Source organism: Fusarium odoratissimum, assembly GCF_000260195.1.
Source record: "Fusarium odoratissimum NRRL 54006 unplaced genomic scaffold supercont1.14, whole genome shotgun sequence".
In the NCBI taxonomy this organism is placed as follows: Eukaryota; Fungi; Ascomycota; class Sordariomycetes; order Hypocreales; family Nectriaceae; genus Fusarium; species Fusarium odoratissimum.
The window spans coordinates 696,150-718,841 of NW_022158700.1; the positions used below are offsets into that span (position 1 = coordinate 696,150).

Below are 22,692 nucleotides of genomic sequence, written 5' to 3' on the forward strand. Positions count from 1 at the left end.
CTTACTTTTAGCTAGCCTTAATCGCCTGCTATTAAGCCTTACTTTTAGCTAGCCTTAATCGCCTGCTATTTAGGGGACTTGGGCAAGCAGTGGCTATGCCGGTACTCTTTGACTCAAGCAAATGATGATTAGCTACGCTTCACTAGTTACCAGGGAGACTACGAATGCGTACAGCTCATAGATGACGATTCCAAACCTCGGCTCATTCTCTGATACCTGATTTGATTTATGCGTTTTGAACGCCAGGCCACAGAGGAGTCTCGCCTCTCAAACCTTCCAAGCTGGTGAGATCAGCTATGAAATAGAGATAGCTATCGTCCAGCAACGCCTGGGAAGACGCTGGCACCGATTGCGGTGTCGCCTCAATTAGGCTGCCACAAAGTCAGGCCGCACCCACATTACATGCTCACAGGTAGAGTTTATACCGACTGTTTCGCAGATCCGTAGTATGCATTACAAGAATTCCGCTGCTCGACAGGTTGCTAGATACGCAGGGGCGAGTTACGGAAGTGCCTGGGCGGAAAGCATAATACAATATCTTTGTTCAACCGTGGACTTTCAAAGCTGTAGCTGACCTTCATAATCATGAGACCTAAGTGGAGATGATGGCGAAGCAAGCCATGGTGGTGTTTAAAGACTGGCATCACATAAGAGGTCGGGTTGTAGAGCTGGTGATGCCGAGGTACTGAGATACATCATGGTCCGGAACGAGTTGGCCGTATTCAAATGAGTTGGCTAATTCTATGACTGCTGCGGATGAAGTAGCAGATATACCAAGGCTGGGTTGGCAAGTGACCGTGATGTGTCTGTCTTTACTTGAGCCAGTAAATTATGCTGGGAGCCTTATATAAAAGTCAAATTAGAAATAGCTCGCTTTAGAGGGAACCTTTAATAGTGCTATAATTAACTCAGTTAGCCAAAGGAGGGGAAACATCTCCATTGGCGTTGACGTGGACTCCATCATCCAAGTCAGGAACCTGCTCACTTCCTACCACGGTGATCTCTGTATACGGCGGTGGTACAACCCAAATCAGATCAAACCTATCGCCGGGATACTTCACCTCGCCAGTCCACCCAGTCGCTGCTGCGTAGCCCTGGATACCAATCGCCTTGGCAATACCTTCAAGAGAGTGATGCTCCCAGCAAAGCAGTACATTTCCTGGACCCTCAAAGGACAAAGCTTCGCTTGCAGCTCCGGCGTAATCATCCCTTTCAATCTTTTTGTGGACCTTTAACCCGAGCGCATCTGCCAATGGCTTCACAGTATCATAGGGGCGCTGACGACCGCCGCCTACTTCAATTAGAACGTTGCCAAGGGAAGATATAATCGGAGGCACTAACCGTGGTGAGGATGCTCTGCCATGATGTATCCAATATTATAGGACGAATTCTGTCCAAACACGGTAGGGAGATCATTTGCGCGCTTTAGGCCTTGAGCAGATAATCCATCTGGTTCCTTTCCATGGACTTCATCGGGCTTCTCTCCATGTCGGATCATGTAAATAGTAGGTTTTGTCTGCTGATGCGTAAGCGTTCAGTTCTAACCAGCGGAATATAAGGGGACTGACTGATGTTTCGGAAGACATCTTGTCAAGACTAAATGATTGTGTGTGATTGTTCTGGAAGTTCAATGGATTTAAAGCAGCCTAAGAGTTAGGAGAGAAATGTCTTAGGATCGGATTGTATAATTTACGGAAGGAAATACGAGCAGAGCGACGATAGGGCTATATATAAGGAGCAAGATTGAGAACGCCAACCACCATTGCGGTCTAGACTTGCGCACAAAAGGGTCAGAGCGGTGTTGCACGAATAAAACACACAGATGAGCTGAACTTTGTCTCAGCCAGCCTACACATTTATGTGTGGGGATATGGCTGGCTGAAAGTCTCTCCGGGGAGCTAGCCACGGCAGCCCGGCATTCCTTCCGCCAGCCGATCAGCCGCTTTATTCGTGCGTGAGGGGTTGAGAACTACGTAGATACCTAGATTAGGCTGTCTGGTCACAAGCATTGGATATCAAAGTGAGAGCTGAACCATGACCATTCCAGAGATATAACCGGGAAATTGATGAGCCCGTTTTGTGGATTATCTACACAATGACTGCTTGCTCAGGGTGTAAACGTTAGATGCTAATTTGGTAGCTTCATTAGCGTATACGAGCTTACGTAGACTGCACGCTTTGCCTTGTATATCTACACTACTAACTTGAGTATAGCTACCCACCGTGTTATCTCACAGATGGGCATGGCTGCTTATTGCATGCCCTACCTTGTGCTGCGGGGTATATACAAATTCTCTACCCTATCAAAGTGTAGGGTTATAGACATCGCCACCAAGCCTCTATTAATATGGGGTTGCATCTGGACTCTCTTATGAGACGTGCATAAAGTTCAACATAAACTAGATAAATAAGGGAATAACTCGTCTTAGCTAATGCTACAAGAAACTTGGCCCACCAACCGTCTGGCAGTTATTGTACTTTTATTTTCTTACACTGGCTCCTTTCTGTGTAAGGCAAGTACCAAGTATGAGCCCAAATCAGACTAGTACCAACTATGTAAGGCAAGAAGCAGATTCTAGCTATCTGCAATTTGTAAGGACTGTTAAGTTCAGGGTAGGCAAGTTGCAGTATTATGTTCAAGATATCCAGTCACGCGTCTTACCTATTAAGTTTAGAGCTGGATTAAGGACCAAGGTCAAAAGCGTAGTAATAGAAGTCTGGTCAATATAAATTGGACAAGCGGATTACTTACTAATAGAAACGATTTAGGAGCCAGGTCTCAAATCCGCTACTTTCACGCAGTATGAGTTATGTGTCCTACTTCACCGGCGTCGTACTTCGGAGCTGTGTACACCACGTCCCCACTATTGTAAAACATCAACTCCGAACTCAGGAGCCCTTGTACTTGCGTCATGAGCTCGAGTAGTCAACGCTATAAAACCAATGTCTCCGACTTCACTTACATCGAGCTCCCAATTGCAGATGAATACCATCGCTATATTATTGTATTGAGCATCTTAAATAATGAGTAGCACAGAATCACCAGCGACACCTGAGCCTGTAGCGGCCCCGGAGCCGTACAGCATCTTCGACGAACGTCAAACTGCCTTGATCGTAACAATTGTCTCCATCGCGGCAACATGTCTGTTCCCATATGATCCTCAACTTGAACCTCTCTTGTTAATAAAATTATAGTCTCGGGTTTCGCGTCAAACATTTATTTCCCCGCCCTCCCAACTATCGCCCACGACCTCGATGTCTCGATTGAATTGATCAATCTCACTGTGACTTCATACCTTATCTTCCAAGGGCTAGCTCCCAGTCTCTGGGGCCCAGTATCAGATGTCAAGGGGCGCCGACTCGCATACTCACTCACCTTCATTGTCTTCCTGGGAGCATGTATCGGCCTGGCAGAAGCTAAGAACTACGCGACCATGGTTGTGCTGAGATGTGTTCAGAGCACTGGTAGTGCTAGTACAATTGCTATAGGCTCAGGCGTTATCGGTGATATTACAACCCGAGATAATCGTGGTGGTCTCATGGGTATATTTCAGGCAGGGCTGCTGGTGCCCGTGGCAGTGGGACCTATCATCGGCGGTGCGCTGGCTGGATCTCTTGGTTGGAGATCCATCTTTTGGCTGTTAACCATCTACAGCGGTGTTTTCTTGATTTTCTTGGTTTTGCTCTTGCCTGAGACGCTGAGGTCTATCGTTGGTAATGGGAGCCGAGAACCTACGCATGCCATAGCCAGATACCCTCTACGTGTTTATCAGAAGACGACCAAAGTCAAATGGAATCACGACGCAGTCTCTACATTGCCTGCGGCGAAGAAGCACATCGATGTTACTGGACCCTTCCGAATCCTTATCAGCAAGCAGGCCGCTCCCATCATCGTGTTCCTCGCAGTCTATTATGCTGTTTGGCAGATGAGCATCACGGCTATGTCTACTCTTTTCGAAGATAAATATGGTCTCACAGAAACTCAGATCGGCCTGACATTTATCGCCAACGGCGTAGGCTCCATGGTAGGAACACTAATTACCGGCAAGATACTCAATCTCGACTACCGCCGTTTCAAGGCTCGGCATGATGCACGCATTGCGAGCAGTAACACAGAGGATGACGTTGAACCTGTCAATACGCGAAAGGCCCAGGAAAATGACTTCCCTCTGGAGACAGCACGCCTCCGTCTCGTCCCCCTGTTTTCCCTGCTTCAATGCGCGTCCATCTTGCTCTTTGGCTGGACCATACAATATCCGCATCGAGTTCACATCGCTGTGCCAATCGTGTCGACATTCATCACGGGTTGGTCTGCCGTTTCCATGCAGTCTGTAGTCATGACATATCTTGTCGATGTGTTTCACGACCGTAGCGCCGCCGCCAGCGCCAGCCTAAACCTCGCCAGATGCCTGTTCGCCGCCGGAGGCACGAGCTTTGTTATGCCAATGATCAACTCTATCGGTGTCGGATTGGCGTTTACTGTCTGTGTTGCGGTGCAGGGTGTTGCAATGACGAATTTGGCTATTCAATGGAAGTTTGGCGCGAAATGGAGACGGGCAGCGGATGATAAAAAGGCAACGGCTCAGGTGTCTCCGCATAGCTAAGCCGATACATTGAACGGTCAATCAGTAGATAACTATGTATCTAATCCCCGATAACATGAAAATCACGTAATGAAACCTATATATGCAATGCATCTCTTTGGGCGTCATAGAATACCTCGGGTGACTAAGTTCTTTCTTCTCCCTTCTTCTTAACCATGAGAAGCACAAGCTCCGTCCGACCTCTCAACAACTCCTCACCAGACTCGACGCCTACTTCATGCAAAAGACTCTCGATTCGCCTTCGTACCTTGCGAGCTACATCCTCTTCTGTCCCAGCCTTGTTGGGGTTCGCTTCCCTCCACCTTGCCACCGGACTGCTTGTGCCTCTCAGCTTCTCAAACTCCTCAGGTGTCAGAGTTTTCCCAGTGCAGAGATCCTCGGTTTCCGAGCTTTCTGTGTTATGGCTCCACTCCTTTCGGATGAAACCGCTTTTGTCAAACCCTGTCACAGGAGTTTCGATCGTCCAAGGTAGTGGTAAATCGACGTAGAGATCGCGCGTCAGTGTGTTCCCTTGCTTGTAATACTGATGTAGTTCGCTGTTGAGTATTTCCTCTACCGCAGCTTTGATAGCAGCGCCATTGAGTGTCTTGGCTGGGTCCACAGACATGCCAGTTCTCGCCCAGAGAGCAACAGTACCTCCAGCCTTCACAACTCGCGCAGCGCTACGCCAGAATTGCGTCATATCGAACCATCGAGCCGCCGTGGCAGCAGTCAGAAGGTCAACGCTGTCATTGGCGATGGGCGGTTCCAGATCAATGCGCAGGGCTTCAGCAGCTGATACTTCGAAACGTATAGACAAAGCCGATGGCTTGATGGTCTCGCGCGCAGAGGTGATCATGCCCTCCGATGGATCTATGCCGATGGCATTTCTGAAAAAGGGAGCTAGGTCCCTTGTAGCTTGATCAGTCCCGCAGCCGACGTCTAGTACGGTATCAAGGCGGCCGCCAGTAGAGGTGTGATGGTTGAGGATGATTTCGAAGAGCTCTGGAGAATAGCCAGGGCGCCCGGTGGCGTAGGATTCACCCTGTGCTTGGGTATAGTTCCGGAATGTCGCTTCTTTGGTAGTCATTGTATAAACTGAATTTGCTGTAAATTTTGCAAGTTGGTGGTGTCTTTGGAGTAGAGAAGGTGATTAGATGGCAAAATAGCGCCTTTAAATAGTTACTATTCTAGAAAAACGAAAATCGACCCGAGATTACTGATATTTCTATGCAAGGCTAATGGTTAAAAGTAATACTTAGAGAAAGAGAACTAATATCTAAGATACGTACTTTATTATTTTATATACAATAGCCAGAAAGAGCTCATAAAGATACCGATAAGCCTGCAGCCACAAGGCTGAGTAGCAAATAGTTCAACACCGCAAAGCGGGGTAAAGCATCATCTCACTCCTTCATATTACAGATATGCGCGGAAAAGTTATGCCTTGTCAGAGGAAGTGTTCTGCATTATTGTTTATGTCCTTGAAAATCTATATTTCTAATAACATGTCTAACTTTATACAGCGGTAAGGAAAGAGCTCTTGTTGACCCATTGAACCCACCTGAAACTTCATAAACATATCATATAGTCATGTGGAAGAACTAATCAGAAGAGTCTTTAAGCAGGTCTATCACTATGTCATCTCAGTCTACATCTAGGAGGGAACCTATAAGCGCATCAGAGATCTTCCCAAGCGTGGACTCTCAAGCTCTTAACATACCTCAAGGTGCACCAACATTAACATATCAGAGTCTCACCAGCTCCACCAGCTTCCGCCTACTACAGATCCTATCAAATGGGGGGCAAGATATCCTGCGCTGCAGGATGTTTGATGCTGATCTTGCTGCGCAAGAAACTCCCCGATATATTGCCTTATCCTATACATGGCACGAGGAGACTCTGCCCAAGACTTTCCGGCCTGTGCTGATTAACGACAAATACCTCAACGTTAGCCTAAATCTCTGGAATTTCCTCCAGAATTATCGTGAAACAGCCGGCGAGCGCATCATCTGGATTGATCAGATATGCATCAACCAAGAGGACAAGGATGAGTGCGTTCAGCAAATAGGGCAAATGTGTAAGATCTATCAGCGTGCTTCTATGGATCTCTTTTGGGTTGGCGAGCCGGACGAGGATACAGAGGCAGTCTTAGATCTGCTGTCATCTCTAGATCGTCTGGAGACTCATCTCCTTGAATCTGGAGATTCTCACCCTGGGATCAGCGCTCTGCTCAACCCTATCTTTATGAGGAGTGTCGGCCTACCAGAGCATGATGCACCAATATGGGCGTCTCTCATGAAGTTCATATCGCGATCCGCGTTTCATCGAGCTTGGATCATCCAGGAAGTTGCAGTATCACGGAAACCAGCCATATTCTGCGGACTGTTGATGCTACCATTTCACGTTGTTGGAAGGGCTGCAACGTTCCTCGTTGAGAGTTCTTGGATCAAGCTCTTCCACCAGATTTACAAGGTCTCTGGTGCAGCAGGCTTTATTACGGGTATGATGAACTGTCGTGCGCGACATCAGGAAGGAGAGCATCAGAGCTTAGATCTTTTGCTTGCATCGACTCGGCGTTTCAAAGCTACCGAACCAGTGGACAAGATATTCGCACTGATAAATCTAGCAGAGAGCGGGAGAAAAGAAGCGCTACCACCGGCACTTAGGCCAGATTATGGAAAGTCTGTTGTCGAAGTCTTTCGAGATGTCACTCTTCACCTCATCCGCCAAGGCTCCCTTGACATTCTTTCGGGTGTCGAAGATGTGAAGTTTCGGCAGATTCATCAACTTCCAAGTTGGGTTCCAGACTACAGCGTACATCAAGTTGCCTCTATTCTCTGCATGCCACCACGACCTGGATCCCTGACCTTGTATGCCGCTGCAGCAGGACGAGATGTCAGTGTTCAGCATTCGCCATCGGATCCAGATACCCTGACATTGTCAGCATACAAAATTGACAAGATATCCAAGACATGTCCCATAGCAGAGCAGTCGGTCTACGACACCTTAGAGAAGTGGGCGAGCATGGTTGATTTCAGTGCGGTGTACCCGATCATCAATGGAAAGTCCGGTTCTATGATTGACGCCTTTTGGCGCACGCTAATCGGGAATATCGGCCTCGGAACAAGCCATTACCCAGTCAGTGAAGATTGGGTTTACAAGTTTGCTGCGTTTGCTTTGCAGGCCCGGGAGGAACTCCAGCAGCATTTTTCGAGTTCGGCCGATACTCAGAGCGCAGCCGTGGAGAGCCCGAGTTTGACACCTGGCATTGACTCAGTCGTTCGCTTATTGCAGGATCGTCACCACGGCAAGGAGGGCTTGGATCAAGATGGTGGTCTCTATGAAAGTACCATGCACCATGTTTCTTGGCATAGAAGAATGTTTCTTACAAATGGGGGTTACTTGGGTCTCGCACATCCATCTACCCAACCAGGTGACGAAGTGGCACTTCTTTCTGGCGGGCGTGTACCTTTCGTGGTTAAGAGAGGGAATGTGGATAGACCAGAGTGTTATTCGATCGTTGGGGAGGCTTATGTGCATGGAATCATGGATGGGGAACTCTTAGGTACGGCAGATGGAAAATGGGAAGACTTACAATTCAAGTAACAAGAGGCGTCGTTTTAGGAGTTTAACATTCTTATCTATTTCTATCGAGCGCACTACTGAGTCCCATCGCGTAAGATCAGCACTAGAGAATTGTGGTATGTACCAGTTCAAGCCCTACGAGCCACCCTGTGTCACTAACAATTATTGTCGGGAATGACCTCTGGTTGCTTATTACCAGACATCGATGCTTACATAACCGCCTTAAAGCCATTTCCCAATGCATCTACAGAGCAGTCAATCTGACAGAGAGAAGGCAACTTCGACCTTGAAAATCCATACAGCACGGACAGCCAAATTCCTTGTCGCCATTATTCTACTTTAATCTCGTGGTTTACGTATATGAGGTAACAATGGAACGCCGAACACTGACTATCTGGGACCAAATAGCACCAAGGGCATATACGGCTATGGTATTGCCTTCCTTACCGACAGACCACGGACCTCGATTACCTCAAGCAACATCTAACACCGGCCTTATCGGAATTATCAAAACGGTTTCCGGATTTGAATGGCACATAGTCGGCTTCCGTATGCTGTCGAGGCTATTCAGCCTATCTATCAGGGCTTTGTTCTTGCCACAGCCTCGCCTGTGTCTCCATCATTACCCTCCACTGCTGCTCTCCGGGACACGGAGCCGGAGGAAAACACGAGCGCGGGATATGTGACTCAAACGGGCGACCTGTCCTGGGATCTTGGAGATGAGGAGCCAAGGCACCCAGGAGGTGGTTAAGGCGGAAAAATAGATCATTGGGACCCCCTAATGCCATAAAGATAAAGTACTGCTCAAATCCTCGCCGTGTCAGCAGCGGCATCCCACCTGGTACTACTGGTACTAGCGATCGCACTACTCCGAGCATAAATTGGTCCCGCCGACGAATGCGGCCCTCGTGGCGCTAAATAGTAGGTGATACGCCAAGATCACGCGTCCCCATCTGGTGATCCAATGGAAAAAACCTGTAACAACTCGTGATAAAGGCGTCGCATTGGTGTAGAGCATTCCATGGGGCAGGATGCCCACTCAGAAGCACTTGAATTGGTGGGAATTCTTGTGGTGACCAGCCTGCCGCATGCATGAATTCGCAGAGCTCGTGAGGTTGGAGCATGTCGGCAGTTGTATGGCTGAAATGATTAAAGATGGCGCAAATGAGGTTGGCAAAGGTAGACGATGGGGTCTTTTCAGGTGTAACAAGCGAACCCCAGTATTCCTCAGGCGACGCTGCTGGGGTCCGACCATGCTCCTCATTTATCAAGTCCAAACACCCAGTTTCTGCCACGCGCAGCAGCTTGGCAATGGCCTCGTGCCCGTTCACAGCAGCCCACCACAGCGGCGTATGACCATCGCTATCTTTCGAATTTATATTTACCTCGTTGGTGGTGAGCAGCATCTTGACGATTGACTCGTGCCCATTCCCTGCCGCCCACGACAGGGGCGTCCGACCATCCTTGTCTTTCGGATTCACATAGACACCGTCACTAGTGAGCAGCATCTTGATAACCACGTCGTGCCCGTGTCCTTCTCTAGCCATCCGTAGTAACCAAATATCGCGTAATATCGGCGCCCTGACTATGTCTACAGGCAATTCATTTTGTATGGCAGGATAACTTGCTATCGCATGATCTTCCCACTCGCTAAATGCATATGAGAAGAAGCAGTGCCGGCGAAGGTGAGATAGCAGCTCCTGCCTCCTTTCTTCGGTAGGAATCTCATTCCAGCAGCGTGTGACCAAACTGTCATTGGGGAATAAGTCACTAAGATATCGCCAGCATATCTGGAACATGAGAAGATTCGCGGAATCCAGGGACATATGATACCATGTTCTGCTAGAACCACCTTGGTCGTTCAGTAGGAAATCTCTGGCAGATTGGTGGCAGAAGTTAGTTGCAGACTCGTTGTTGTTGCCCATAACGTCAAAACAAATAATAGAGCTGCATAAAGAAAATATATCCATGAAATCATGGAGATCCTGATCGCCCACTACTAAACTGGTCTTCCAAAATGCGAACGAGGCCGCCAGTTCTTTTTTTGTCAGAGGCCGCCGCGCAGCGACCATGCTTGATAGCAGAAATTTCACATCGTTTTGCCTTTCTTCCGGAATGTTGCCCAACATCCTCGTATATATGCCATCGAGTCCCTTGGGAAGATCATAAAGCTTACTCGCGACCTCATACTTTGGTGTACTTTCGAGCTCATCGATTACCAAAGACACCCAGAGGAAGGTACCTTCAGCTTGATTTAACAGAGCCTCTCTGACCTCTGTTCGCAGACTTGAGCCGTACTTATTTCTCCTGCTGAGCTCCTCGACTTTGAAATTTATGAAGTCGGTAAGATCTTCCCTGACTTCGGTAGAACCCATCCTCAAAGACACACCGATTCCGCCTAGCATGTACTTAGTATCGCCTACTTCAGGTCGGCAGGTTACAAGAAACTTCAAGTTGCCTGCTGATTTTGGTGATTCTTGGAAGAGTTCCGCTATACGACGAAGGAGCACCTGGCGACCGGATCTGTCGCACTGGTCCAAGCCATCTATGAGGATAAATATCTCACCAGTATCCTTATCCTGTAGCATTTCTTTGAATATTCGCCACAGAGCAGAAAGGTTCTCAAAGAGGCACTCATATAGATGACTGTTCTTATGTTTCTTAAAGTCTGGTTGGATATGTTGGAAGAGCTCGTTCCTTTGCAGTAGCAGCTGCCAGATAAGGCTTCGAAGCATTGCCGTGGGCGTTCTCCGCTCTTGGTTCTTGTCGTCAAAGAGGAAGTATGCAATTGTTTTACCAGGAGATTTCTCGATTTTCCCCTGGAGGGTCTCTATGAGAAAGGTGGACATCATCGTCTTTCCAATGCCAGGGGAGCCAATAAGGCAAAGAAGCCGCGAGTTATCGTTGGCTCCCCATGCGGAGAATTCTTCTCGTTTCAGTATCCACTCGCAGGTATGCCCTATTCTTGTCCCTTTCTGACTCCGTATGTCCGACAGAATGTCTAATGGATTCGTCACTCTCATCTCCTGCAGGCATGCTCGGAGATCACCAGACGTAGCGCCTTCATCTTTTGGAATAGCTTTCGGATGCCGGCGGTGTTTAAGCATGCCTTGAGCACCTCGAGCCATTCGTTCGATCTCAGGGTAGACAAGCTTAAAGGAGGGGTCGTTGGGGCCGTAGAATTTGTTAATCTTGAAATGGTCTGCTTCTAGAGATATCTTGTGATGGCCATCGATGCAGGCGGTTTTCTCCGGTACGATCTAGAAAGCTCGTTAAAAGTACTCATGGAAGGGTACATAAACACGTACGAGTTCACGCCACGACATTAACCTTCTTACAGGTCCTAACCTGGACGCCAAGTCTGTCACGAGCTGTTCGAAAAAGCAGACAACAGGCACCGACTCGACAAAAAGCCAGCGAGAAAAGTCATGCAGACGATCTGCTAATGCACTCGAGTTCTCTTCTAGGTCTTTCAAGATCCTATCTTCACAATCAAACTGAGGCGGTGCGAGCGATGTAATCATCGCACCCCAGGATGCGGCGGCGCACCCTCGATGAGGTGTACCCAAGAATACTACGCCGACAGTAGATTCGCCGATCTCAGCGAAGTCGGAATGTCGGGAAGCGGAGACGATCGCCTATCAAAAGTTGATACTAGCCGAGGAAGTTAGATAATGGACAGCTACGAACCTGTTCAATAATATTGCCCCCAAAGCTGTGACCGATGAAGATCAACGGTCTGCCAGTAACCTGCTAGTGTAGGCGGTCACTTAACAATACTGTTGCAAGGAAGGCAGGGATGCGGAGTCGCACATACATACCTTATCGCGCATGTTCCGGAGACTGGCTAGCAATTTGTCCGAGATATTAGACAGCCTTTGCTGTGGGGCGTTCATGAACCATTTCGAATCGTAGTTGAAGGTCATAACCCGGCAGGATACTTGTTTCGACGACAACTCAAGGGGCAGCAACTCCCCCAACCAGTTAAAATGCTTCGTTGGATACCCGGGGCAACCTGGAGGGTTATTCTTTGGTTGCCAAACCCAAGCATAATCCGGGTTTGCAGCAAGCCCATGCACGGCTACAATGCTAAAACGACAGTTAGAAATATCGCGGCCATTCTATGACAAAGACATACTCAATATTTGCATTACTATCATCATGCAAAATCTGGATTGGCTTTCCAGCAGGCCGTGGGACGCTCTCATCCCTAGGCGGGTTTTGTTGCGTTGAAGGTGCCTCAGGGTCCGGAAAAACACGAGAATGACCTTCAACAAGATCCAGCGAGCTCTCATCTATTTGAGTCTCGTATATTTCTGGACTCAGTAAATAGGACGACGGAAGAAAGTCGAGATGGTTGGTAAAACCTCTTGTCCAGTCTGACATGTGGCTTATTCTGAATCTGGATGGCAAAATTCCCCTCTGAGAGAGGGGCTTGACAGAATTTGGCGCGACTGGAACTTTTAAATTTAATTATTGGAATAGGGGCGGCAGTCGACTTACTCTTCGTCCGATCGTCAGTCCCGCTCGTCGATGCGCTGCACATCTTCAAGATCTGCTTAGAAACACGCAAGAAAGACTGGTCACACGGGCCGGAAAATTTGATGAGGTTTAGATGATCTGTCTCAACCTGCGTACACTTCCAGCCGGGGACACAGGCGGATTCTTTCGTGACAACCTGGCTGTCAGTCAGATACTGATTCAAAGCCCACATCGTGGATATATACCATTCCGTGAAGGAGTCCCGGCAGCCCCAGCCGCGATCCATAGTCCGTATCGTGAGCTTCAAAGAAGCAACATATCGGAATCGACCTAGATTTCTGCAGCTCGCAGAACTCTTTCAGTTTATTTTTTAAAATTTGGTCATCGTAACCCAAGGTATCCAGCAGGCCGCGAAGAGAGTCAACTAGCAACATCAGCCTCGACACGAAATTACGTACTCCTGGCATCCTGATGCCTTGAAAGGGCGATCCAAGCGCTATAAACCCATCGGTGCATCTAGGAAGATACCGAAATTGATCTTCACGTTCTGCGTATAAGAGAGCCTATGCGTAGTAAAGACGGCAGTTATCAGCAAATGTTCTGGTGAGAATGTCTCCGAACTTACATGCTGGATCACGAGGCCGCCGAGGCTATGTCCAACAAAGACTACTGGACGGTTCTGCAGCCCTTTGCGAAAAGCGTGCAAACTGCGGACGAGATCCTCCCCAGAAAGTTGGAGCTTGATCCTTAGACCATTGGCGCCCCATCTTGACTGGTAGTTATAGACCATGATCCTTGATTTGGGTACTACTTCTGGGAGCATGCATGGGTCTTTCAGCCAATTCACCAACGTTCCAGGCGAGGTCTTATCTCGCCAGTTCCATGACCAGTCGACACTCGAGCCGAAACCGTGCACAGCGATGATGCTACAATCTGTCTTCAGCAACCTCGCGCCGAAGAACGGTTGCAGGAGAACGGGGAACCTACTCTACCTCGGCCGGCGTAGTGTCTTTGTCTGGATCAGGGTAGAGAACTTCGAACGGTGCTCGATTTCGAGGGCTCTGAATCGGTATAAACAATCTTATTCGTCTTTTCGTCGCTCAATTCATCACTCACCTCCTCCGTAGCCGGCGGTGGCCTCTCAGAGGCATGATCATGTTGATGTGACGTCCGTGTAGTCGAGGGTCGGCGCCGTAGCCAGAGGTGGGCAAAAATAATCGCGGCCGTTAAAAAGACAAGCTGCGAGATATTGAAAAGGTACACATCCTTTGCTGTCCGAGTCGGTAGGTATCCAAGGCAGTAGGGCAGGATATGGGATAATACGGCGCCCTTAATACGGAAGTAAGGTTTACAGACTCGCGGGGCGGTTTCATCGCACGCCTCAAGCGATGAGGGGCATCGGAAGAGGATGGAGAAGATGACAACCCATGTTGCCAGCCTAGGGAGTTGGCAATTAGCTATGATCTTGCTATCAGAGTGAAATGGCGGCGTCGTGACTTGTTCATGTGAGTAAACGGCCGGAACACGAAGCTCAGAGCTCATTAAAGCGAAGACACACCGAGATAGATGTACCTTGCAACGGCCCCGAAGGTCAATGTTAGGACGCCTCGCTTCTGCCTACTAGCACTTTTGCGGTTCACGAGAGGCTTGCCATTTGCCTTGCGACTGAGAGGGTCGTTGCTGTTCATGGTGGAGCTACCAGACTCGACCATAGTAGATGGAGGGGCGCGCTTTGGCCAGGACAATATTCGATAGCGGGAGCTTCTGGAGACAGGATCGAACTAGCAAAACGATCGAAAGCTCCAAGATCAAACAGATGTCGGGCCAAAATTAGCGCCGTCAAAGAAAGGTCCGAGGGATATAGGAAAGTCCTTTTTCCATGGGTTCACTATCCTCGCACAGCGACGTCGGAAATTTTCATCTCCAACTTGGGAGCTTGACGAGAGGCTTATTTTCTTGGCTGCTATAGGCGTACGTCCAGTAAAAGAAGGGAATGGAGCATTGAAGATAGGAGCTCTTATGGAACACGACCGGAGAGAGAACCGAGACAGAACCGAGACAACGGAGTGGATGCCCGAGAAATATCCGCACAGGGAGGTTCAGCTGTGTAGCTCTTGGCTCTTGTTAATTATTTAGAGAGTAAGCAGAGAAGGAGAGTGATAAAATCACAGTTGTCGAAGCCCCGGTTCCTTAGTCTAGTGTCTTGAAGGAGATCCCGTGGGTAGCCCCCGCTCTAGCACGGGCTACAATAAGAATAGCGGCTGACGCATTAAATCGTGCCGCCCCATTAGCCGATGTAGGGTTTGGCTCTTGGTGCTACTGAACCAATCAATATGCCCCGCCCTGTATAGGCCACCACAGCTGGGCGGACAGAGTCAACAGACCCGGAACGCGGTCTCAGCCCCGTTACGGTTGAAAGACTGGCAAATATGTATATTGCATGGCGTTGGCACGCCGAAAGTGAACGACATGAACGGTCAAGATCCGGGTACTCGCCCTCAAGCCTATAATCGTTTGAATGCAATAAGGCTACACTACACTGTACAGCCTCCGTTTCAATTTTGATCCCCAAAGGAAGCGGACAGGTTCCAGATGTATCCCTGTCCGACGTTGTGCTGCTACACCTTCTTCCCACGTCTTACGCACCGAAAGTGACAATCGAGCAAGTCCATATCCTGGGCGATGGCAAGTGTGTGCGGAGAGAGTGCTCCGCAAGTGCGCGGTGGGCTTGCTCTTCTCCTATGCACGAGAGTGGCCTTGCCCTGCGCTCGGACTTCGCTAGTACCTAACAAGGGGATGCCTAAATAAAATGCAAGCATGAAAGGTACTGGCACACTTGTGTCGATCTTCACCACGGAGACGAGGCTCCGCACCAAATTCTCGGCATCGGAACTTCACCCGTAGGGAGCTAAGGGTTGACGGCGGGGTTACCATCACCGGAGTCCCCAGATGCATCTCCGATAGCTCGAGTAAGGCAATGTCTCTATAATCCCGGCCAATAGACAAACCGTAATTGCTCTTTTGCACTTTTACCAACTTCCTGAGACTTTCAGCTGTCCACAACATTGATGTGGCTGTACATAAGCCTCTAACAGGCGCAGCCATGTGACCAAGCACTGTGAATAGATGCATCGACGAGCAGCCACCACAGGCGTATCAAGTTTTCAGACGGTATTGGCCTAAACCTAATTAAATAGCTGCTTTGATTAAGCGGCCGCTATGTGGTGACAAGCGACTTGAAGACTTAAACTTCTTGTATCCCTAAGTGCCAAGTGGTCAATTCATGACACCAGGGATATTTGAGGTCATGGTTCTGTGACTATGCAGGTTAAGCTCAGAAATCATCCAGTCATCAAAATAACCCAAACTATAGCGCAGGCAATGCCCCTTACCGTCGCAGCCCATCAGGTAAAAAGTTTGCCCAAAAGGCAGCTCCCAGTCATCTGCCGCGACGATGTTGAGCAATCCATTGTGTACGGGGCTACCCCCCCTGCGTTTTGGCGTCAGCCACACGATGTAAAATGACGAATTCGTGATTAACCACGCTGGATGCGACGAAGCCGCTCTGTTTTTTTGGTCACAGTCACTATCCAGTTGTAAATAAAAATGAAGCAGAACGTCAGGACGATAAGCCCGGCGCATATCAGAGGTCCCAGAATGGATAAGACGGTGAAACCATATGATGCAAACTGGAAGGCGTCGTTATGAGCGAGCGTATCGGTGGCGAGTCCCACTTGCATCGCGGTCAGGACAACTGCGATGTAGACTGTCGTCCCGCCTAGCCAGGCAAGATTATCTCGAAAGAAGGTGGCGTACTGATTCCAGTAAGCCATGTAGCCGTGCAAAGGTGTCTGAAGCAGGTGGTATATCATGTTTAACCGACTCAAACGAAGCTCTCCATGATAGAATCGCGGGTCGATATCTGGGTAGATATGCTCCGTGTCAAGTTGCTCGACGAAAGATATCCAGCCTGGCCACGTGATCTCTTCCGCGAGCAAGTTCTTCTCTTTCGCTAATAGGAAGTCGCTCTCGTGGGGGATGAGCGCGGCATAAGAGAATAGGAACCCGAGCGCGCATTTCCAAAGCTTTCGACCCTCGCATTCTTGGATGCTACCTCGGGAATGAGCTTCGCCAACAGAGCAATCGCATCCTTGTCCACAAGAAAGATATTTGGTCCAGAAGCATGGCTCGAGTAGGAAGCGCGGGATGGGTTTGATGAAGACGCGGCCTGTCGTCCAGACGAGATGCATGTCCATTTGCTCCGTGATGAAGATCTCCCGACTAAGCAGGAGCTGGTAGTGCAGCGCACGAGGCGGCGCGAGCCGACCCGCGATCCACAGCCAGCCGTAAATCCTGTTCAACCTCCGCAAGGCCAGTTCTGTATTTATACAGTCGATGACATAAAGTTTGGATGCAGCCAAGTCATCAGACGGGGTGCGATAGGTCGCGGGCAAGAGCAGCATGAGCTGGTGGTCGTCGGGTTGAGATGCTCCTGCGTCTCGGCCGTTATTGTGCTTTAGGAGTCGAATGGAGAATGGAGGAGACTGCTAGCTGACTCGTTAGCTTGAGCGAGGGCCAGCCTCAGGGATAACACGGAGTACGATGGGCGAAATACTCGATTGTGCGATAATCCTACTCCGCCCCTGTTTTGAGAGTCGACCATCTCTAGCCAGCATGCCCTTGAGACGCAGTGCGAGAATTTATGTGGCTGGATGTTGTTGTCTGCCGAGGGTCGCGCTGCTGTTAAGCTTGCTGTTATCTTCGTCATTTATTACATTTAAGGCAATTACAATGAGGGGATCTAGCTAATTTAAGCTCTTTGTTTATGGCGATACTTTTCTTTAGCCTACCTTCTGCTGAGGAATAAAGAGACTCATAACAAGACCTTATTAACCATGCTCCCGGAACCCCCTAAATTAGGCGCAATAGTCAAACTCAAAACACTGGGGCGAGGTGATTGGTCACTAAGGAGATACAATATTCGGCGGGCAATTAATCGGCAAACATTGCCGATTGGAGCCTCTGTGGAGGACGTGATTGGTTGCAGTAAAGTGAAACCAAAGCGCCATAGCGCATCACAGAAATGTTGTATTGGGAGTAAAGCTGTGGTATTGACTCTTCAATACGCTTAGATGCAGGATAACAGCTCAGCTGATCACTTATCCGCCATATCGTCTTGCCACATTCTGTCTAATAGCATTGCAATAAGCTTATCTGTTTTACAACAGGTTAGGTTCTGAGCAGGTAAATTAGTTTATATTAAGTTTATATTAGAGAATTATAAGGCATTTCTATTAACAACTAATAAATTATTATAACTCTTACTTAAGTAATATATATTAGGCTTATTAATATAGAGAGGTTTTAATAATAGCTAGTACTTTAAGATCCATAAAGTATATTAGTTACGGTTTTAAACAGGAAAACAAGTTTATACTAAGTTTACATTTACAGATTATATAAGGTATTAAAGGAAGTATGGCAAAGTATAAGATCTCTTAATAATTAAGTAATATATATTAGCCTTATTAATATAAAAAATTCTTATTAATAGCTATTAAGCTAAGTTTTATCTAATGCTAAATAAATATATATATATATACTTAAGTGGCTTATAGCTAAGTAAGTCTAGCTTCCTGTAAATTAAAAGTCAGATTATAAGCTCTTCGTAAGCTATCAATAAGGCTTATAGTATGTAATAGGGAAGAAGGCACAAGTCCTATTGTAATTAATAAAAGGTTTATAGGGTTTATATAATAGAAGCACTCTTCCCTTTGGGTTGTAATAATTATCTTATATAAAGACATAAATATTTAATTATTTATTTTAGGCTATTACTTAAAGGTATATATTAACTTATCTTAGAAATCTAATATAATGTTTTAGGCGACTAGGTTAGAAGCAGAAAAAGAACGTGGCGGTGCATCAAACATAGTCGTCGTCTGAATCACAGCGAATGAAACCAGCATTTGATCCAGTCCAACTTGCTCTGGGGTTCTAAACTCCTCAGGCACATGCCGAAGAAGCCATGAAATGAAGTTATCTCGGCCTTCAGTCTGAACCGTCGGAAATGCATCTGTTCGACGTTCTTTTCCATCTTCCTGTAAGGCTTGTGAGATCAAAGGAGCCATTATGTCCGCTGCGAACCGTAGATGTCTTCGCACAGAACGAACACTTGGGAGAAACGGACCAACGAGCAGTCTGAGTATAGGACTCCAGGTATACAGCTGATCACGAATTGAGATGCAGTCAACAGTATAGCCTACGGAGGCTTGTAGCCAGTCTTGGTCACGACACAAGGGCAAACAAACAAATGCTCTGCCACTCAAAAGCGCCACGGTCCTTAGCATCATCTCGTACAAGGGTGCAGACGTCCAATTGCTTGTTCTCGGTCACTGCTCGGAGGCGTACGTCAACTCATCCTGGAAGTCCAGTATAATATTGGGCATATTGCGGGTTACGTCCTGACGAATTGTGGTGGGAATCTCAGGCCTCATAGTAGTGATATGGGTGTACTTGCCCTGGAACTTGTCTTCATGCTCTGCAATGATGGAAATGCATTCATTTGGCATATTGTGGCATTCATGAAAGACAGACAGTGGTAGGATGAGCAGTGGTGGGCGTGATTCAGCCAGGACGAAGGGCGAGTCGCGATACTGCGCGATTTAGAGACGACTGAAGCTGAAAGTCATATGGCTTACCTTTTGCATTCCCTGGACGAGGTTCTCTTCCAAAGTTGAGCGTGAGTATCGCCTACCACAGGATAAGGCAAGGCTCCTTCATCGAATAACTGCTTGCAGATCCATAGCACGATCAAGACAAGCTTGCTCATACGTAGTTATCTGTGAAAGTCTCTTCTTCCTGTCGTCGAGACTCTGTGACGTTCCACTGGATAGCGCGAACTCGGGGAAGTGGATCGAGTTCACATTACGCTCAGCGTTATCGCGAGCTATGGAACCAAAGTCGTTGTACATACGACACATGTTTGTAGCGTGACGCATGACGGAGGAAATGAGATACTTCTGAGGAACAGAGGGGAACGCGTCATTGCCTTGAAGCAGATTCCCTGAAATCAGACAGTTGGGGAAAGCGAATCAGTATGCGCAAGCGACGTGGCTACCTCTTGTGCTATTCACCAATTGGAAGCCCGATTGCTCTGGGGAAGCAGAAACGTCGCTAGAGTCCTGATTGGAGAAACGGCTGTTGTCCTCCAGCGGTGTGGCATGGGCGTGCATGGACGTTCTGAACTCTTGGCGAAGAGTGTCTTGATCGCAAGAGCTCGAACTCAGAACATCTTTGTGGCTGAGGACGCTATTGGTGAAGCGACTGAGAGTATCCTCAACTTGTCCAATGTTGGGTGACTCGTGCTGATGGCCATTTCCATTGTGCACAGTACCATTAGTCCCGGCTGAGTTCACCCTGGTGTTGTTTATAATCTTGTCGATGGTATGGTGAAGCAGAGAGATATCACCGAATACCGGCCCAGCAACAGCCTCCAAATACTCATCGGTCTGATAGCCCAGGAGAGACAGGTACATCATGTCGTAGAGCCACCTATTAGATGCAAAGGTGCGGGTTCTGTTGTTGCATCCGATCCAAGTAAAAGGAATGATGCTCAGATACCTGTCCTCCTCGATCTTGACATTGTCTCTTGAGTGAATCTCAACACGCTGGGCTTGTAGAAGGGGCACGAAAAACGACGACTCAATAATCGACGCTCTGAGTTCCCACTCATCCAGCGGTGAGAACAATGCAGTCTTACGCACAAGCCGCATGTATTGCTCCAAGTTAGATGATGGAACTGCCGAGGTGAGGCTATGACCAGCAGTAGCAGTGGTGACCTCTATGCTAGCCGACTGCAGGGCCGCTAGTTTGTATGTTTCAGCAACAAATGCAACTTCATATGTCGTCTTTGGCGTCCAGGTTAGGTCCTGAGAACGAATGCTGCAGGACTTGAGCCAAGCAACACCACGGTCGATGCAGCTCTGAAGCCTGTCCATCATGTGTGTGAAGAAGCAAACATGGCGTGCCTGGGCAAGAGCCAGAATGGCGTAGCATGTTTGCTCACGAAAGCCTCCCCAAGCTCCGTTGTCACCTTGTTTGAGGACGATACGGAAGACGGCTTGGAAGAAAGATAGGCCAATCTTGCACTTGAGGTTCTCATCAAAGAGACCTGCGAGCTCACCTTTGTCAATCAAACGAAGGACATCCATGAAAGCTACGGAGGATATACTTAATCGGGACACGTATGGCAGGCTTCGGTGATGAGGTCAAAATTCAATCAATGTGAAGGTTCTTTATAGGATAGAAACATTTCTTTAATCTGAGTTGGTATTATTAATGTTCGGGAGTGGTAGTGAAGAGCTGGCGTCTGGAAATTTGGCCAATTAAACTCATTACCGTAAAGTTACCTCTTCTCTCCGTGCAAAAAGGAGTCAAGTTACTATCACTGGCCAGAGTCAAGTAAGCACTATACCCAACAGAGAGAGAGAAGGTTGAAAATCTTTCGACGCCGCCTCTATCGCTGTGCTTACAATCGATGAGTGAGAGTGCACTGCTTTACGAAGTTCATTTATATAACCTACAAGCGATCTCAAAAGCCCTGAGAATCACCCAGGACAATTTGCGATGTTAACGATGGGATTGGCTTGGGCTCATGCAAGCAACTGGATCCGGAATTCAGCAGTTGTGTCATGGCTCTGGTTGTTACAGGCGGCCTTTTACTTTTCCAATCTTCCGTCGAAAGCTTTCAGTCGGTTCAGCAAATCATCGCTATCGATTAATTGGCAGCTGTGGGCTACGATTATTGGAACTCTGTCACTTCTTCTTGCTGCCATCTCGTTTTGGAGCAGTCTTTTGGCTAGCCAGTACGCAAAGTGGACTGCTCATAAGGACTTCGCGATTCTTTGCATGGATGAGGTAATGTGAAATAATCTATGAAATTCTCTTGCAGGGTTAACGGCTAGTTCCAGTCCACACACATGTTAAGTCCGGCTTGCCCCAACTCGACAAATATCACAATACCTGCTCCTCCTGGCTTTGCGCAAGCCATGTCCCGCAGAAGTTTCCTCGACCTTAGTGCCCAAGCAGACCACGATCTTGGGCCTTATCATGAAGATAACCCGCCAGACCACTATTTCCTGATAGAATCACTGGTCCACTCCCACGATCAGCTCGATCACGATTTTGCATTCCCAGGCGCCTGTTCAGCTAGCAAGTATGAGTCGTACAAAAACTTGCTTCAACTTTCCGTTATTTGTTCTTATCTTATTGTCCGCCATTTATCAAGACATCGATATTTCTTTCGCAAGTTTCTCTTCTGGGAATTGCTTGAAATGCACATTTGCGGTCAATTAACAGCTGGAATATACCTGGTACAAGGAGCGGTGAGACGCACAATTTCCGTCAGCTCTTATCCAGATTCAACTCAAAACAACACTCCTCATAACACACTTCAGGAACCACTGATACAAGACAAAAAGGATGAGAAGCCATTTTTTTGGACTCGGAAGACTCGACATCTGCAGCTTTTTGTTTTCATAGTATCAATATGCTCAAGTCTCCGGGCGCCAAAGCCAAACAATGCAGCTAGCTACACGCAAAAGGATCCAAAAGGTAGCCCAGGGGTTTTGGACTTCTCGACCTTTATAGCGGTGTCTTTATTTTCAGAGACTCTTGTAACTATCTTCTCTCCAACATGGGAGCGTCTCACTACGAGGTTATTCCGATTTCTTAGTCGCAACTTCCTCCGACGACATCTCTCCATTCGAGGTATAGTAGTTATTACTCACCTCACACTGTTAAATTCGTTTTTGGCTATTTATACTGCCGCTTTATACGTACTTGGTGGCTTCCTGGCCCATAAAATGTCACCCGCCTCACTCGAATCGATGTGGCCGTTATATACTACTGGGATGATGGCTTTCAATGGCATATGCGAAGAGATCGTTGACTGGAGAAGAGATCTACCAAAGATAACATATGCACTTGGATTGGGATGTGCTATGTGCGGATGTGTTGATAAGAGGTTTGGTTACAG

General features: G+C 47.9%; 8 protein-coding genes across 8 annotated transcripts; 2 read left to right on the forward strand and 6 right to left on the reverse strand.

Moving 5' to 3' along the window:
* Window positions 1-838: 838 nt before the first annotated feature.
* Window positions 839-1,679, reverse strand: FOIG_09076 (uncharacterized protein). Its single transcript, XM_031209261.1, has 3 exons — window positions 1,569-1,679; window positions 1,342-1,516; window positions 839-1,291 (listed from the first exon to the last, which is right to left on the reverse strand). Exons 1-3 carry the CDS (start codon window positions 1,584-1,586, stop codon window positions 909-911), a joined length of 576 nt encoding a protein of 191 aa, XP_031061298.1. The 5' UTR covers window positions 1,587-1,679; the 3' UTR covers window positions 839-908.
* A 1,345-nt stretch (window positions 1,680-3,024) lies between these two features.
* On the forward strand, window positions 3,025-4,604 carry FOIG_09077 (uncharacterized protein; the record flags this gene model as incomplete). Its single annotated transcript, XM_031209262.1, has 2 exons — window positions 3,025-3,142; window positions 3,196-4,604. The coding sequence occupies 2 exons, from the start codon at window positions 3,025-3,027 to the stop codon at window positions 4,602-4,604; spliced, it is 1,527 nt and encodes a 508-aa protein (XP_031061299.1).
* A 124-nt stretch (window positions 4,605-4,728) lies between these two features.
* On the reverse strand, window positions 4,729-5,673 carry FOIG_09078 (uncharacterized protein; the record flags this gene model as incomplete). Its single annotated transcript, XM_031209263.1, has 1 exon — window positions 4,729-5,673. The coding sequence occupies one exon, from the start codon at window positions 5,671-5,673 to the stop codon at window positions 4,729-4,731; it is 945 nt and encodes a 314-aa protein (XP_031061300.1).
* Window positions 5,674-6,221: 548 nt separating this feature from the next.
* Window positions 6,222-8,241, forward strand: FOIG_09079 (uncharacterized protein; the record flags this gene model as incomplete). Its single annotated transcript, XM_031209264.1, has 1 exon — window positions 6,222-8,241. One exon carries the CDS (start codon window positions 6,222-6,224, stop codon window positions 8,190-8,192), a length of 1,971 nt encoding a protein of 656 aa, XP_031061301.1. The 3' UTR covers window positions 8,193-8,241.
* Window positions 8,242-9,085: 844 nt separating this feature from the next.
* FOIG_09080 (uncharacterized protein) lies at window positions 9,086-14,341 on the reverse strand (the record flags this gene model as incomplete). Its single annotated transcript, XM_031209265.1, has 11 exons — window positions 9,086-11,431; window positions 11,480-11,809; window positions 11,862-11,921; window positions 11,993-12,260; window positions 12,310-12,625; window positions 12,675-12,849; window positions 12,899-13,216; window positions 13,279-13,579; window positions 13,641-13,714; window positions 13,770-14,149; window positions 14,212-14,341. 11 exons carry the CDS (start codon window positions 14,339-14,341, stop codon window positions 9,086-9,088), a joined length of 4,698 nt encoding a protein of 1,565 aa, XP_031061302.1.
* Window positions 14,342-16,189: 1,848 nt separating this feature from the next.
* Window positions 16,190-18,784, reverse strand: FOIG_09081 (uncharacterized protein; the record flags this gene model as incomplete). Its single annotated transcript, XM_031209266.1, has 2 exons — window positions 16,190-17,200; window positions 18,605-18,784. The coding sequence occupies 2 exons, from the start codon at window positions 18,782-18,784 to the stop codon at window positions 16,190-16,192; spliced, it is 1,191 nt and encodes a 396-aa protein (XP_031061303.1).
* A 261-nt stretch (window positions 18,785-19,045) lies between these two features.
* Window positions 19,046-19,225, reverse strand: FOIG_09082 (uncharacterized protein; the record flags this gene model as incomplete). Its single annotated transcript, XM_031209267.1, has 1 exon — window positions 19,046-19,225. One exon carries the CDS (start codon window positions 19,223-19,225, stop codon window positions 19,046-19,048), a length of 180 nt encoding a protein of 59 aa, XP_031061304.1.
* A 207-nt stretch (window positions 19,226-19,432) lies between these two features.
* On the reverse strand, window positions 19,433-20,866 carry FOIG_09083 (uncharacterized protein; the record flags this gene model as incomplete). Its single annotated transcript, XM_031209268.1, has 2 exons — window positions 19,433-19,719; window positions 19,774-20,866. The coding sequence occupies 2 exons, from the start codon at window positions 20,864-20,866 to the stop codon at window positions 19,433-19,435; spliced, it is 1,380 nt and encodes a 459-aa protein (XP_031061305.1).
* Between the last annotated feature and the right edge of the window lie 1,826 nt (window positions 20,867-22,692).